The 16,103-nt window shown below is 53.1% G+C and overlaps 6 protein-coding genes across 6 annotated transcripts; 2 read left to right on the top strand and 4 right to left on the bottom strand.

Moving 5' to 3' along the window:
- Positions 1-2,860: 2,860 nt before the first annotated feature.
- CCOS01_07123 (ANTH domain-containing protein) lies at positions 2,861-5,050 on the top strand (the record flags this gene model as incomplete). The annotated part of the gene is made up of 5 exons (XM_060455290.1): positions 2,861-2,908; positions 2,989-3,226; positions 3,297-3,487; positions 3,550-3,661; positions 3,711-5,050. The coding sequence occupies 5 exons, from the start codon at positions 2,861-2,863 to the stop codon at positions 5,048-5,050; spliced, it is 1,929 nt and encodes a 642-aa protein (XP_060314990.1).
- Positions 5,051-5,567: 517 nt separating this feature from the next.
- Positions 5,568-6,665, bottom strand: CCOS01_07122 (CDK-activating kinase assembly factor MAT1; the record flags this gene model as incomplete). Its single annotated transcript, XM_060455289.1, has 1 exon — positions 5,568-6,665. One exon carries the CDS (start codon positions 6,663-6,665, stop codon positions 5,568-5,570), a length of 1,098 nt encoding a protein of 365 aa, XP_060314989.1.
- A 464-nt stretch (positions 6,666-7,129) lies between these two features.
- Positions 7,130-7,915, top strand: CCOS01_07121 (CS domain-containing protein; the record flags this gene model as incomplete). The annotated part of the gene is made up of 3 exons (XM_060455288.1): positions 7,130-7,151; positions 7,249-7,451; positions 7,565-7,915. The coding sequence occupies 3 exons, from the start codon at positions 7,130-7,132 to the stop codon at positions 7,913-7,915; spliced, it is 576 nt and encodes a 191-aa protein (XP_060314988.1).
- A 1,126-nt stretch (positions 7,916-9,041) lies between these two features.
- Positions 9,042-10,862, bottom strand: CCOS01_07120 (uncharacterized protein; the record flags this gene model as incomplete). The annotated part of the gene is made up of 1 exon (XM_060455287.1): positions 9,042-10,862. The coding sequence occupies one exon, from the start codon at positions 10,860-10,862 to the stop codon at positions 9,042-9,044; it is 1,821 nt and encodes a 606-aa protein (XP_060314987.1).
- Positions 10,863-11,426: 564 nt separating this feature from the next.
- Positions 11,427-13,387, bottom strand: CCOS01_07119 (uncharacterized protein; the record flags this gene model as incomplete). Its single annotated transcript, XM_060455286.1, has 6 exons — positions 11,427-11,580; positions 11,633-11,802; positions 11,874-11,932; positions 11,987-12,413; positions 12,471-12,895; positions 12,955-13,387. 6 exons carry the CDS (start codon positions 13,385-13,387, stop codon positions 11,427-11,429), a joined length of 1,668 nt encoding a protein of 555 aa, XP_060314986.1.
- A 1,331-nt stretch (positions 13,388-14,718) lies between these two features.
- On the bottom strand, positions 14,719-15,648 carry CCOS01_07118 (uncharacterized protein; the record flags this gene model as incomplete). The annotated part of the gene is made up of 2 exons (XM_060455285.1): positions 14,719-15,404; positions 15,630-15,648. 2 exons carry the CDS (start codon positions 15,646-15,648, stop codon positions 14,719-14,721), a joined length of 705 nt encoding a protein of 234 aa, XP_060314985.1.
- Positions 15,649-16,103: the final 455 nt, after the last annotated feature.

The raw sequence follows: 16,103 nt of genomic DNA, 5'->3' as shown, positions 1-16,103 counted from the left end.
GCAGCATGGCGCCTTCCTCAGATCCCCTAGCCGGCGCTTGCTGGCACCTCAGGCAGAAGGTCCCCACCAAAAAAGTGATTAGCGCGGGGCAGATCCTCGCGTCCGTATAAAAATCTTTCAGGGAGCTCCCAAAAATTTCCTTCCTTTCCTCTTTATGATTTCTCCATTTCAAAAAAGTGTATGTTTGGTCTCCCCCCAATCTCTCTCTCAGCGCAACTGCGCATACTCGAAAAAAAAAAAACACGGCGAGAATACTAATTGGATATTTTGCAGGTGATGATAGCCACGTGGATAACATGATGCTGCTGCCTCCGTCTGAAGCATCCAAGCTCTCCCCTTCTGGTGGCTTCAGGGCAAAGGTGTCGAGGGCGGAGGGGGCCATGACATAGGCGTTCGACACGACCTTGTTACTAGTATCGGACGCGATGAAAGGCAAATCTGATTTTTCACGAAATGGAAGAATTTTGTGGGCTTGGCGCCTATTTGTTTGTTCGACGACAACCGGGAGCCTCGAGGCTTCGAGTGAGGCCTAGGGGGTTTCTCTGCCTTGGCGTTAACAACATTCTACCCTTGTGATGGCGCAGCTCGTGGTCGGATACGTCGATACGTTCTTCCTGACACGGCTACAGCCAGAGATTTTGCGGTCGGCTGGGAGCGAGAAACATCGGATGGTCTACCGCGTCGGAGAAGCTTTCGGGCTTTGCAGGCGCGGTATGAGAATGGACGAAGTTGAATCGCGACTGGCCGCCGTCGGTGGCGGATGGGATACACCAAATCTTGGACAATCTTTCTGTATGGTAGACTTTTTTTGACCTCGTCAGTGCATACACATTGACGGGGATGGCGCCCTGAGCGGCTCGCCAGCCATTCCCAGACTGGAATGAATCAATCAAGACCCCGATGACGGGCGAAAGAAGAAAATAAGGGGTCCGAGAACTGACCATCGTGCCGCTACGCTCTACTCCGTACATGTGAAGGAGATGGATGTCTCCGTTTGATGATTCAGCGAACCCCATGTTTCCCCAAAGTGTTTCAATAACTCATGGTGCCGTTCAAAGTTTTGCAGTTGCGCCGAGCACGAGGGGTGAAGATTGAATCAAGAGCGTTCAGTATAAATCGTTGGATAGGAACGTACTGAGGTACACAGCTGAAGGTAGGCTTACTGATGAAGCTATCAAGAAGATCGGATCAGTGAAGCCATCATCAGACCAGATCCATCATCAGCAATGGCGGAATACAATCATGCTTGCTTCTCCAGGCTCGGTCTCTGTTCCCCACACACACCCACAGCCTACAGGTCGTTGGAAGATCCCGGCTCATTGGGACTGCCAGTGTTCGTCCGTGTCACGGAGCATGGAGCATCGAGGGGGAAAGACGGGACAATGGCAGCATGCACCTCACAGGTCACACATTTCTATAATTCACAGGCTTACAGCTGCATAGCCTCGACGCCGGTGGAGGGTTTAAGGGTGAGATGGCTTGGCCCCTAGGTAAGGGCCAAGGCAGATGGTGTTCGGGATCCCGTTCTGCGGTCCACCTCACACACGCCAAAAGAGGCGCTAAACTGAATCAACTCGCTTTCTGCTGTCTGGCGTCTGCAAGAGTGATGGAATCGATTGAGTGATATGCAGGAGACTGCCTAGGGAGAATGGAATCTGCCCTTGGAGAATCTCTTTAGCGGTCATGTCGCAGTCCCAATCGCACCCATCAACGCCAAGGCCACCTCACTTTGATACGTGCAAGTTATACATTTCATTGTTGCCAGTTGGAACTACCTAGAAGCTGCCACGGGGACGTTTGCCGAGTTGCCAGCAGCATCGCACTTCAATCCGCACTTCAGTACGAACGCAAGGTTCCAGGATTCCCAAAGCAAGGTATCAACCAAGAGGTATCACCGGCCTAACCGAAGGTACGTACCCTTCACCTGCACTTGAGGTGGCTTCCCGTTGGATCAGCAGAACTAAGGTACCCAAGAACTGAAGGTGTCCCAGCACAACTTCACCAGCATCGCGGGCTGTCAAACGGAACTCACTAGAGACAACGCCGGCCACTCACACCCGAACAAGCGCACGTTGAGCCAGCAGCACGGCCAGCACAGCCAGCGGCGGCACCTCCTGTCTCTCTCCTCCCGTCTCTCCATCCTCCCGCCCACCTCCACTACCACGACACCAGTGACCACTGTCCAGTAACCTTACGTAGGCTCAGCCCAGCCCAAGCCCGACCAGCCGACCTCTCCAAATCAAGACCGTGGCCCGTCCTCCTTCGCGGTCTACCCCATCCATCTATCCCACCACTTCCCGACCAACGTGGCCATCGTCAATACTGACGCTGTCCATCCTTCATTTCCCGGCCTACCCAACGAAGCCAAATCAGGCCTACATTACGATAAACGATATCCAATCCTGTATCCTTAATCCGCTTCCCCATCCGCAGGCCCTCCAACACCTTGTCATGGCCATAGGTCCATACTCCGGATCCGAACTATCCCTCTCGCATTGAAGCTTGCTGGGACCCAATTTCGCCCAGTTGAGGGTTTCCCTGGGCTGCAACCAAACGTCGTCGCGCCCCCGTCACCACCGACGCACCCACACAATCCTCCTCGCTGTCGCCAGCGACCCAATATCACCCTTTGTCGAGCTCGTGGTTTCTGCTTGTTGGATTACCCATTGAAGGGGTCAGCTCTATCAAGGACATTTGATCGAGGCCCGTGACGGCCGGACTCTTCCATCGCCGCTTTCCACTTTCGTGCGACTTTCATCCGATCCGCCAACCACGACTACCCTCCTCTCTGTCGCCAACCTTGTCGACCCTGATTATCACAGAATTTCGACTTGATTGAACTGTTTAACCGAGCGACAAAATGTCGAGCTCATTCGAAAAATCCGTCAAAGGGGCCACCAAGATAAAGGTAGGTCAAAGGGATGCTGGAGCCCACGTCGGGCAGCTCAGCGCGTCTCTCCCAGTCATAGTGCTAATCCCATCTCCTAGGCCGCGCCGCCCAAGACGAAATATATCGAACACATTCTCGTTGCGACACATGCCGGCGAAGCGGGAGTGGGGGAGGTCTTCCGCGCCCTGCAGTTCCGTCTACGAGACTCAACATGGACCGTCGTCTTCAAGAGCTTGATCACCGTCCACCTGATGATCCGTGAAGGCTCGCCCGATGTCACACTTGCCTATCTGTCGAGGCACCCGAACACGCTTGCTATCAGCAGCTTCACCGACGGTTAGTCATTCCTGCAAAAATCAAGTACTGGCCGAGGTTTGTTGGACTTGTTTTCTGAACTACCCTACAGCCCAGACACAAGGACGGAACATTCGGCATTACGCCGGCTACCTCGCCGCGAGATCCAAAGCCTATCGAGAAACCAAGTGCGATTGGGTGCGGACGAAGGAATCTAGACTGGAGAAGCTCTCGGTCGACAAGGGCCTCCTGCGAGAGACGGAGATTCTTCAGAGTCAGATTTCGGCCCTTTTGAAATGCGATGTTAGTCCCCGACTCGGTTTTGCGAAGCGTCTCCAAGCGCGACAGTTGCTGACGCCACACAGGTTCTTGAAGGCGAAATCGAAAACGAAATTACAGTCACCGTCTTCAGACTGCTGGTGCTCGATGTGCTGGCTCTCTTCCAGGCATTAAACCAGGGAATGATTAACATTCTCGGTAAGGCGACCCATACGCCGTAGCATGTCCTTGTAACTAACATGAAAAGGCACCTTCTTTGAAATGTCCAAGGTCGATGCCGAAAGAGCCATGGCAATCTACCGCACCTTCACCAAGCAGACCGATTTCGTAGTGCAATACCTCAGCGTCGCACGCCAATACGAGCACCAAACAAGGGTCGAGGTTCCTAAGTTAAAGCATGCGCCGGTTAACTTGGGCCGCCAGCTGGAGGAGTACTTGAGCGACCCGGATTTCGAAGTCAACCGGAGACAATACATTGCTGAGCAGCAGGGCAAGAAGAACAAGGTGGGAGGAGCCTCAAAGCCGACTAGCGCATTCGACTCAAAGCCTGCGGCAAACAATCCTTTCCCGAGCAGCACGTTCCCGAGCACGAATGGCCTGTCGCAGCCGAAGACCGAGACCGCCAAGGGTCCTGCCCCCGATCTTATCGACTTCTTCGAGTCTATCGAACAGAACCAGACGACGATGGCGCCGAACGCACAACAGCACCAGCAACAGCAGCAAATGCCGATGCAGACCGGGTTCGCCAACAACAGTCCCTTCCAACCGCAACCAACTGGATTCCAGCAGAATGGCTTTGCGCCTCAGCCGACAGGATTTGTGCCGCAACAGACAGGCTTCGCTTCTAACCCGTACCAGCCGCAGAGCACAAATCCGTTCGGCCAGCCTCAGCAGCAACAGCAGCCGCCCCAGCAACCACAGCAGCAGCCAGCGGCTCAGCTATTGCAGCCCAGCTTCACCGGAGCTGGGTTCGGAGGCTTCTCGCCTCAGCCGTATCAGCCAGGCACACTTGGTTCAATACCGCAAGACTCTGTGGCAAGCTTCCCGACAGGCAACACAGGCATGTTAAGCCCTCAGGCCGGCCAGCAAATCACCAATCCTTTCCGGGCATCCATGTTAATGGCCCAGCAAACGGGCATGTCTACGAACACGGCATTTTCGACCCCGGCGAGCCCCAACATGCAGAGGCAGTCTACAAACCCCTTTGCCAGATCCTCACCTCAAGCCCAGCAGCCATTCTCACCGGCTCCTAGTAATTCACCATTCCAGACTCAGCCTCAACCTCAGCAACAAACACAGCAACTTCCCACGATTGCTCCGTTGCAGCCAATGATGACTGGTACCAACCCATTCGCTAAGAACTTCACCGGCTCTCAACTCCAGCAGCAGCGGCCTGCAACCAGCTCTGGAGCCATCGTGCCCCAACCAACAGGCACCACAAACCCCTTCCGCCAGGGCTCCTTTGTCAACCATCAGACCGGCATGGGCTGGCAACATAATCAACAGCCAATGGGTGGCGGACTGGATAATCTCGAGACGACGCCCGTCTTCCCCCGACCCATCCAGCAAAGCCCCTGGCAGACATAATAGCAGTGCTCTCCCAAAAGCTCTAACCAGCTGTTCCCAAATACACCAGCCCAGTCCAACCCCGGGGTCACTATTTCTTCAAATCTCAAATCAAAGCGTGGCGTTCACAAGGGTCTTTTTTTCTGCTTTGTACAATCGAACGATGCTTAAGGTAGACGGGCAACAGGGTTATCACACGAAAACTAAAAGCTCCAAAGTTGGGATGGTGGGACCGGCGGAGGCCGGCGACCGTCGCAGTACGAGTCTGAAAAGATGTATTATTTAGTGAGCCATAACTTAGATGTAATTCTTGCATACAGGTACACACTTTCCCGTGGCCACACAACTTGCTTTGCTACCGATTTTGGGTATTTGTTGCCCCTTTAACCCGCCTGTTTCTCAGATATTTATCCTGTTTTTGCATGTAGTGCCCCAATGAACCCCAAACGCCATCGCTATGCATCCCAATCCATTCCAAAGCCAGTAGAATAAGAGGTCAAATGACAGAAGAAAAGTGCAGAAGCTGTCTTCGTATTCTTCAAAAGACGTCGTCCACATCCATCTTCTGTGTCGTCTGGCCCGTACTCGCGACCAGAGCCGCCTCGGCAGTAGCCACCTTTTCAGGCCCCTTTTCATCCTCAATAAACACAGCCAACCCGGAAAAGGCTTCGAACATGGCCCGACCGAGGTACTCGTCGGCGCTGTACCCGCCGACCACGATATCGTCCTTTTTCCTCGCCTCGTCGACCCACTGGTTGCGGTACTCCTCCGACGGCCCCATCTTGTACCTCTCCATGTCGAGCCTGAGCCCGCCAAAGGGGTCGTAGGGCTTGTTGTCCTCGACCACGCGCTTCTTTTGCTGCTTGAGGCCGCGGATCGACAGGCCGCCTGCGCCGGTGGAGGTGGCGTCGGAGAGGGATCCCACGGCGGACTGGAGGCGGTTCTGGCCGCGTTTTTTCAGGAGGACGCGATTGAGCGTCTGTTTGGCCTCGCCGGCGTCGCTGCTCGCCAGGCCGTTGAGCATGTCCTCGCGCATCCGCTGCTCGTTGCGCTTCTCGGCCGCGTCTTCCTGCATCGCCTCGGCGCGGCGGAGACGCGCCTCTTCTTTCTCGGCTTCGAAGCGCGCGACGCGGTCTGCTTCGGATTCTTTTGCGAGTCTGCGGTTCCGCTCGATTTCGGCGCGGTGGGCCTGCTCCCACTCCATCAACCTCGCCTCGGCCGCCTTCTTCTCCGCGTCGGTTCCCGAGATGAGGTCAAACGTCAGCGTCTCGACCCATTCTAGGTACTCGTTGTAGTCGGCCAGCGTCTCGAAATCGTCTTCGACCTTGTTGAGGACGGCGGCGACACGGCGGCGGATGTCGACCTCGCGCTCGACGGTGAGGTCGCCGAAGTAGGCCGACTTGAAGCCCTTTTTGCGGAGGGTCTTGTGGCAGCCGGCGTAGGGGCACTGGTTGGGACCGTCGGAGAAGATGCGGGCGACGCAGTTTGCGCACATTGGGTGGTAGCATTCTGGGTTGATGAGGAATTCGAGGTCTTTGTTGAGGTAGCGCATTGTTTTGCAGACGGGGCAGATGTCGTTTGTCGAGGAGGGGGCTGGGGCCGCTGTTGCGGAGGTTGATGCGCGGCGGGTGGCCATTTTTGGAGGACGGTGGTGATGTGTCGTCTGGGAGGAGGGTTCTTCGTGAACGGTGGCCGGGGAGATGTGGTCTCCTGGGGAGGAGATGGAGGAAAAGAGTCCGGGCAATTGAGGCCTATCTCAAGGTGACATCGGACATCAAATCCGATTAATCCGATCTTTTCAACGGCAGGAAGGAAGATGTGGCAGGTGTCGAGAAATGGAGCCTCTTGCTCGGGCAAAGACGATGGTGCTTTGTCTGCAACCGCGATAAACCTGAACGGCAAGTTGACGTGCAAGGCTGACGGGGAAGGATATACTAAGCCGAGGTGATTGGTTGGAGCTTCTAGGTAGACCACAGCAGGGGTGGGAGGGGCAGGGGTCTCACAGCTAGCAGCTACCCCTCCAAATATTCCATCAGCCTTTCTTGCGCTTGCGTTCCACTGCCTTCGACTGTCAACACCACTTCAAAGAATTGCAACAAGATGGCTGACAACGACAAGCCAGGTACGTTTCTGCTTACTAGAACATATTTTATCAGATATTCAAACTCGAAAACAAATCATCGTTACGAATTCCGTGCTGACAAATGCTGTTCAAACAGAGCTCACACCCGCCGAGGAGGCCGCTGCCCGCGCCAAGGAGACGGAGGAGCAGAATGCGCTGCCGTACAAGTGGCAACAGACCATTGCCGACGTCGACATCACCTTCAGCGTCCCCGGTAACTACAAGAGCAGAGACCTCGTCATCGACATCAAGAAGACCAAGCTCTCTGCCGGTGTGAAGGGCCAAGAGCCCATCGTCAGCGTACGCCACAGTTCCTTCGTCCTTTCTTCTCTCCATCTTCCCTTGTGCCTACGTAGCTACAGCAAGTACGATGCATGATAGATAAGTTCGCTTACACAACGATAAAATCACAGGGCGACCTCTCCCACCCCATCCTCGTCGACGATTCGACCTGGACCTTATCCTCGGCGCCCGACGGCACAAAGACGGTCGAGATCCACCTCGACAAGGTCAACAAGATGGAGTGGTGGGCGCACGTCGTCACCACGGCGCCCAAGATTGACGTCTCCAAGATCACCCCCGACACGAGCAAGCTGTCCGACCTCGATGGCGAGACCCGCGGCATGGTGGAGAAGATGATGTTTGACCAGCGCCAAAAGGAGCAAGGGCTACCCACCTCGGACGAGCAGAAGAAGTTTGACATTCTCAAGAAGTTCCAGGCCGAGCACCCGGAGATGGACTTCAGCAATGCCAAGATTAGCTAGACATTAAGAGATCCCGCTTTTTCACGAGAAATGAGTCTAAATCAATAAAAGTACACACATGTTCATGACAGGCTGATGTAGGGAAAGATGTATGCTTTGAACCGCGATGATCTTGTATTGAATCATATCTAAATGCTTTTCTGAGCTGAATAGCTATGTCAGGGGTGAAACGAAGAGCCAAAACCACCGAATGGCGAAAGCCATAGGTTACGGCATCAGAGAGCCCATGCGTAGACCATTGCTCTTGGATCCGCTAGTAATGGTGAAGCAGATTGATTGCTGCGACCCATCAATTGTCAGATTGATAAGCGGTCCGTTTCGCAAACTAGACCAATTTCCTCCCAATCGATGCACGCTACTCGGGGGGAAGACGCGCAATAAGTTTGCCCACGACATCACAAGAAACCAACACTGTAAGAATTAGTGGATAGTAGCAAAGTATGAGAAGCAAGACACGACAGAATTCATGAACTACAGAATCGCTGATCGCGTGGGGAGACCCAAAGTAAGATCTCTATCAATCCAATTTGCTATCCGTTCTATCCACCTCTCCGCGTCCGAATGGATGGCGTTGCAGGGTCAGATCTGGACGGGAACAATGGATTGGGGGACAATCAGTCAGTGTGATCACTGGATTCGGGAACTGCAACGTTTCGTTTGTTAGCCGTGACTCTTGACGATGAAGTGAAGTGCAAACAACAAAGTAGCAATAGCATCGAGATCAGAAATTAGAACCATATCCACACATTGGAATTGAGATAGGGATAACTGTATAAAAAATTGTCTTGGTCATCAGGTCGAGGGGGAGGGAATGAAAGCTAGTAAATAGTCGTCTTACCTAGCATGATGTGTCACGGCGAGCTGAGCCTGGGACATCCAAGGAGGTACGAATGGTGAAGCTGGCGTATCCTGTGGTAACTTTGCGTCTTGTTAGCCAGATTCCTTGGACAAGATCGTCAAACGTGAGTAGCAGAAAGAAGGAAATCAGAAATTAGAACCGTATCCACATAATGTTATTGAGATAGGGATAACTGTATAAATAATTGTCTTGGTCATCATTTTGGGGAGGGAGTTGAGGTTAAGAAAACAATCAGCCACATACCTATTCTTCTTGGGTCCGACCAGATCACTGCTTAGAGAGACGTGCAGCTTTGAACTTGCTGATACGCTGACCACCATCAGCTTCATCAAGAGGCCGGACCACGGACGTATCCTCTTGGAGGAAGCCACCCTGTTTCTGGATGAAGTTCCGACGTTGTCGGTGATACTCGTCGGCGAGATCCTGGTCGATGAAGTCCTCGTCAAAAGCGTTCTCGTTCTGAGGTTTGCTCTCCTTCTCGACGACTGCGTCTGCCAGTGTCTTCCCCTCAGGTCCCGTCGGGGCGGTGGGCCTGTCTTGGTCGATGAAGCGTGACGGCACATCGCGCGGGCCCATGGGAACGAAGCCATCATCAACGACCGTCGGCGCTGCCTTCTGCTTCTTGAACCGAGACACCTTGCGGGTTGACTTGGCCTCCGCTTGTCTGGCGGGGCCGGTACGCTCTACAATGTCGCTGAGAGGCTCCACGATGGGCTCTGGCGGTGGTTGAGGAACAGTCGGCGGCGCGGCAGCGATGTCCGGAACGCTATCTGGGGCGACATCCAGGCTCTGTGCGAACCGGACGCTCTTCTTGCTCTCGTCCGCGTCCGTCGGGGAAGAGGTCCTCAGGATGGACGTCGTAGGGACAGGCGACGGCTTGGCAGCTTCGACCGCCTTGCCCTTGTCACCTGAGTTAACGATGATGCGACCAATGCCCTGTTGGTCTTCGTCTGACTCCTGGTCATCTGCTTCTGACTTCTGAGTGAACCGAGACTTGACCCCGAGTCGCTTTTCGAGCTCTAACATCCGCTGATGATACCCGTCGTCTAAGACGCTGGAAGTAGACCGACCAAACTTGTCTTCTTCATCGTCGTCCTCGAGATCAGAGTACTCATACTCCCAGTCCTCGTCATCATCGGCAGAGCCATCGCCATCCTCAAGGTTGAGTTCAGCCACGACTTGGCCCACCTCTTCCATGCCGTATTTCAGCATCTCTCGGCGGAGAAAGGCATCTTCCTCAGACTCGTCTTCGGGAATGACGGGCGCTTCGCGGCTGATGTTTTCCTGGCTCCTGGCGGTTTGCATGATCTCTTCAACTCGTTGAGCGTTCCTCGACACCTGTTGCTCTGCAGAGGGCTTGGTGTCTTGGGCGAATGAGACGGACTTCTTGGCTGGCACAGAGTCGTCGACCTCTGCTTCGGGTAGCGACTCCTTTACAGATTGCGCGGGATCCGGGGCTGGTGATGTTGACTCGGATGCCTCAGCCAGAGGCTCGTCGGTGACGTCTTCCACGATGGGCTCTGTCTTCTCCGTCTGCGAGGGTTGGCCGGCCGGGATGCCCTTGACGCCTGCCTTCTCCAGGATCTCCCTGATCTGAGCGCTCGAGTCGCCAGGCTGCTGCAATCGGCTGGAGAGCACATTACCCTCTTCGTCGAGCTCCTCGATGATCTCCGTTATAGGCAAGCCATCCTCATCCCGTACGTCAGGGTTGCTGAGAACGCTGGCGGCAGCGTGCTTCTCTTCCGCAGTCTCGAGCTGCTTCTCAAGAGTGGCGATGTTCTTGGAAACATAGTCGATGCGACGCGAAAGCAGGTTGACAATTTGGTCGGCAGGCTTCAGATCAATGCGCCCAAAAAGGTCGTTGATCTCTTTCTTGTCGACAACCTCGCCCTCGAAGTCTCTGCGAATGCGCGCAAGAGCCTCCCGACTGGCAGGCTGGGAAACCGACTCGATTTCCTCTCTCAAGGACTCGTATTCAGCGTCCCATTTTTGCCAGTGCTGCAAAGCCTTCTGCAGCTTAGCAACAGAGTCTTCAAGCTGCAGGCGATGCTTTTCCAGGTCCAGGAAACTGTCTCTGACTGCTGCCATGGTGAAGGAAAAAGAAGGGGAGAGAAGGGAAATTGAGAAGTTCTCGGAAGCAATATCAGGAAAAGGAAAAAAATTCCCCGTCGGAAGGTAGGGGTTCGGAGCTCTAAGAAAATTAGGTAATCTTCTCAAGTGCAGGTTATTACGTAAGGCCCACTTAGCTTTCCAGCAACGCGCCCCTGTACATACGCATACCCGTAAGGTACTTTGGATAGGGGCCCTCACCTCCCCTGCAAAAGGCAGTGCCGCAGCTCTTACTGTTACCCGTTGATTCTCGGCGGCGATAGATACCTCACAATTCACTAACGTATTCAATTCTTATGAAACAAACACGCTCAGCTATAGGAGAACCTTGCCTTTATTATACCGTGAACGCGCCAAAAGGTCGAGATTGAAGTCAAAACGGTTCAGACTTTCATTCTCACCTGCTTGAGCCATTCATGATGAGTGGATGGATTCGCGCCTACTGATATCAGGGACTAAGATAAAGAAAATGTGTTACATCAAACGACTATAATATCATCATTTCGATTCATATGGAAGGCTTTGGTATTCCGAATCAGAATGCTAAGATCTAGGTCTGATGCCAATCATGTACTTTCCCGCTTTCAGATGAAGGACTGTGAAATGAACAAGTTCATGAGACTGATTGGGGATTAGAGACAGGTCGTACCGCCGAAGTAGAGACACAAGGGTGAGCCGCAGCTCCGTCCACGCGAATCTTCTCACTTGATTAGTACCAGGCTGAAAATGAGAGCCATCGGGCGACTTACTGCTTTCCAATACAGTTCCGCGATCCCGCAGAAAAGGGGTAGTATGCCGTTCTTTCGTTGGCGGCCGTGCCCTTGTAGTCAGACAGCCATCTCTCGGGAACGAACTTCTCTGCGTCAGGCCACTGCTTCTCATCCCAGTGCAGTACGGTGGTGTTTGCAGTCACTCTAGTCTGTTCGATGTCAGTCAAGCTCTGGGAAAGATGGACTTTGACTTAAGTGCCTCGTAGGAAAGGCGGCTTACCCCAGCTGGGATCAAGTGATCAGACAGAATCACATCTTCATCAGTCTGTCTTTGAAGCCCTGATAAACTGTCAGTAAATCATACGTTCAGACTTTAGGAAAGAGGGATCCTACCGCCAGTTGCCGGAGGAGCAAGCCTCATTGTCTCTTTCAAAACAGCGTGCAAGAACGGCAAGTCCGTCATTTGGTCGTCTGAAACCGGCGAATTCGATAACGGAAACCTCCCCCGAATCTCGTTGACAAGGTTCTGGTAGGAAGGAGGGTCATTGAGCAAGAACATCATTGCGAATGTGAGCGTGCTAGCGGTCGTCTCGCTGCCCGCTAGCCAAAAGACGAGCATCTCGGAAAACACCTCGATACGCGACAATGTCTCTGGGTTCTTTTCATGCGTGTCGAGGAGAAGCTGTAGCAGGTCAGGCTTGGCCAGCTTGTCGGTCGACGCTTGCCTCTTTTCGATGATATCACTGATGAGTTGAGCAAGTTCGGGATCCCGAAATTTGGGTAGGAAGGGGATATACTTCAAGAAGGGCAGGAGTTGATACTTTTCCCCGCCAATCGTTAGCCATTTCGTCTCGCCACCAACTGGAGTGACACTTACAATTGTGCCCCTCTTAAAGCTCTCAGAGAACTTCTTGCGGATAGGATGCTCTCCATTCTTCACCAACTCAAACGAGCCCCCAAACGCAGTTGCGCTCATGATGTCGGACGCCAGGCGGCCCATGAGGTTCCAAGCATCAATGACGGTTTCGCCTCCATCCCGGGCGCACTGATTGTCGATGAACTCCTCGAGCGCCTCGATACAACTCAGCTTCAGCGGCTCAAGGCCCTTGAGGTAACTGATGGAGAAGCCATGAGAGAAGAGCCTTCGCCGGGTGCGGTACTGCGACCGATCTCGCATGGTGAAGAGCGTGACGCCGTCTTCGTTTTGGCTGAACTTTTCATACAGGACGCTCTTTCGGAGGTCCATTCCTACTAGAATCTGGTGGACGGACTTTTCGTCGGAGACGAGAACGAGATCGGGGGCTTTTCAATTAGGTGTCGGCAAAGGTCATCATGTTTAAGAGACGCGTGTTACAACTCACCGACTCGGACAATGTCACCGTATTTACGGTTGTAGTTGATCCCCTTCTCAAACGCCTTGCCTCTGACGACTGCCACCATCCAGGGCAGAGCCGTGAACCTATTGAGCCACGGCCCAGGTATCTTGGCCAACGGGCCTGTGAGGCCATTCCATAATGCCTTGAGGACCTTCAATGCTCCGTAGGCAAGTATGAGGAATAGGCATGCTGATAAGAGAGTCTTCACACCCGGGTTGCCCAGCCGCACGACAATCAGTTCGTTTGAAATTCCCATCACAGTGTAGAGCTGGCTTGTAAGGTAGCCGGTGTTGATGTGCAGGAATATCGACAACCTTTCCCTCTTAATCGACTTTTCGAAGCCAATGCTGACTTTGTTCAGTAATCCATAAAAGTTGTTTGAATGAGTTCTTTTAAAGTTTGCGGTTCCCCATCCCATATATACTTATCGAAGGGTTGCTATTAAAAGGCCGGATCTGCTCATGGCTGTAGCTTTCCGCCGCCCCCGCTCCAGACCGGAGGTTCAACATGAGCTGGAATGTCTACGTCCGTGTAAGACAAGGCCAAAGCAGAGCCGATTTATCGATCTGCAGGCATCCTTCGTAGCGTAGACTCCGTAAACACTTGGTTTTCCATCAATAAGCACTAAAACCGGCCTACCATATCTTCTTCCTTCTTTCTACACATGACACAAATGAAGTCATCTCGAAGAAACTCACGAATTTGACAAGTCCAATAGCCCCGATCAGTGGAATGTGTATACTCGTTCCTTCGACGCCCATTGTTTTCGAGTATCGCATCATTTTGCAAATCAAGCTGTCGAGCCAAGTCCCTGGTTCAATTCACGTCGTACACGATACCCGAGACAAATCTAAAGATGCCTAAATCGAGTCGCCGAGCATACTTCGCGCCCATGAAGTAGATTGTATCCCCGACCGCCAACATAGAGACGGAAACGAGCCACAGATCCCAGTTCCTAGCCTTCCGCACCGGCATCCGCATGTCTGCCGTCTGAAGGTGCATCGGTCGCAGCGCTCTTCCGCCTACCAAGCGCAACTCGTGATCAAAGATGACCTCCTCGACTATGTCGACAGCAAGTTCCTTATGTCGGGATGCTACGCGCGCTATCCTCTTCATACGCTCAACGTTCCTGCCAAAGGATCCGTCAACGTCGGATACGATTCGGCCGATCTTTTCTGAGATCTCAGTGGTAGTCAAGTCAAACTTGTCCAGGGCGAGACGGACTCCTGCCATGACGAGTCAGGCGCTGTTGGCGAGCTGATCGAAGAAGAAGCCCAGAATCAGAGTGGGAGTTCCGTGAAATAGGGTCTCATTTGCGCTGGAACCGCCTCCGTGAGTAAGATAGAGCCTGGTATTGGGATGATCGAGAACGGCTTGCTGGGGAGCGAAAGATGGGACTCGGATATCGGCGTGCTTCTCATCCATGATATCACCGACTGGAAGCTTGCCACCGTTGGGTGATTTGACATGTGCTGATCTGTCGAAATTCTGCCTTGCTGACTTCCCAATGGACCATATGACGCCGTTGGTATGCCCTGCATCTATAGCCATGACAAGACCGGTGAGTATCTTCAGGAGTTCTGCTGGTGGAAGTACAATATGAATGCCTAGAGCGACATACACCGTCTTATCATAAGACTCTAGAAACGCTCGGTAGCTTTCATCGAGCGGAGGGTACTCATCCCCCAAGATCGGCCCAACCACTTGCATAAGTGGTGGCAAGTCTTTGGCCGGCTCAAGTCCAAAGAATCAGTTGACAAACACAAGGTGGTTCGGTTTAGGCGCCACTGGAACCGAATGCTTCACGACTTGTCGTTTCCGCATCTCCCGTGTCCAGCTGATCCACGCAAAAACATGCGGCAGCGCCCAGAACAAGACAATCTCATTCCTGATACGGAACCAAATCGAAGCCTTCTCCGACGTGGGCGTGAAATCGACCTGGAAGCCCGGCTGGCCGGGGATATAACTCACAGGCGCCAGGAGATACGGCATCTGCGGCCGCATGACGGCAATGGGGACGCCAAACTCAATCATCATATCTTTGGCCGCGGCCTCGACAAAAAAGTCTGCGATAATCATGTCAGGCTTGATTTCTGTGTCGAGCATGAGTTCGCGTAAATGGAACCAAGTGTCCGGCCAGTAGCAGTCAAAGAGATACTTGGATTCCATGATGGATCCGACGCCGTCGCTGGGCCGCCACTGTATCATGTGCGCGTAGTGCGCTTCGGCGTCGGCGTCTGGCATGGCTGGACCGAAGCTGTGGACGCGGGTGATGGATGGATAGTCTGACGCCCAGTGCTCCTGGCCGGAGTTGGTTCCGAAGTGGACTTCGTGGTCGCGGGCTGCGAGTACAGCGCCGAGCTCGAGGACCGGGGCGGCGTGGGTGAACCCGCCGACAGTCGAGCATAGCAGGATACGCCGCTTGAAGGAGCAGTCTGGTTGTTACATGACTGTGGATGTAGTTTCGTTCATATATAGAGGAGTTCATACTGTTTCTAAATAGACACAGCTTCTGGGTAGCAAAGCGTTTTTCTATGTCTCGACGAAGTCATTGTAAAGTGGGCTGATTGTTGGTAAGATTGAGCTTATTGTGCTGCAATGCTTCGATATCCCTCTTTCCGATTTGTTGTTCCTGGAGCAGCATGGAAAAATAAAGCTACATGAGTAGTCAGGATCCATTTCAATTTCAGTTTGAGGTAGGTGTCATTAGCAGCTTGACCAAATTGCTGGTCGGTATAGTTGATAGCGAGTCATCATATTGCGCGAGGAGTATCTCAAGAATTGAAAACCACAGGAGTATACAGAGTCTTCGGTTCTAGGTGAAAGTGGTCTCGCTGCTTATCACGCCCATTTAGGCCAAAAAAAAAAAAGCATGACTGTGAGACGATCCTGTGGTTTGGTCCAGTTGATGTGACTTATAACCGGCTGTGGTCAAACGCTGTGCCTCGGCTGGCACCAGCGATGTTCGCCTTTGGCCAGAATGGAGATCCTTCTTGGTACATCCTACCAACGTGCTGTGTTATGCATCCTCTATTGAAACCTTGCCGAAATTTTAATGTTATTTTCTTGCATTATGTCTCTGTTGACATAGCATCCGTTGGCTGCCGGAAGCCGGACTGTGTAAGTAGTCTCCG

This window comes from Colletotrichum costaricense (genome assembly GCF_030867565.1).
Source record: "Colletotrichum costaricense strain IMI 309622 chromosome Unknown Scaffold_6.1, whole genome shotgun sequence".
Taxonomy (NCBI): domain Eukaryota; kingdom Fungi; phylum Ascomycota; class Sordariomycetes; order Glomerellales; family Glomerellaceae; genus Colletotrichum; species Colletotrichum costaricense.
This window is presented reverse-complemented; position numbering and strand designations above follow the sequence as displayed.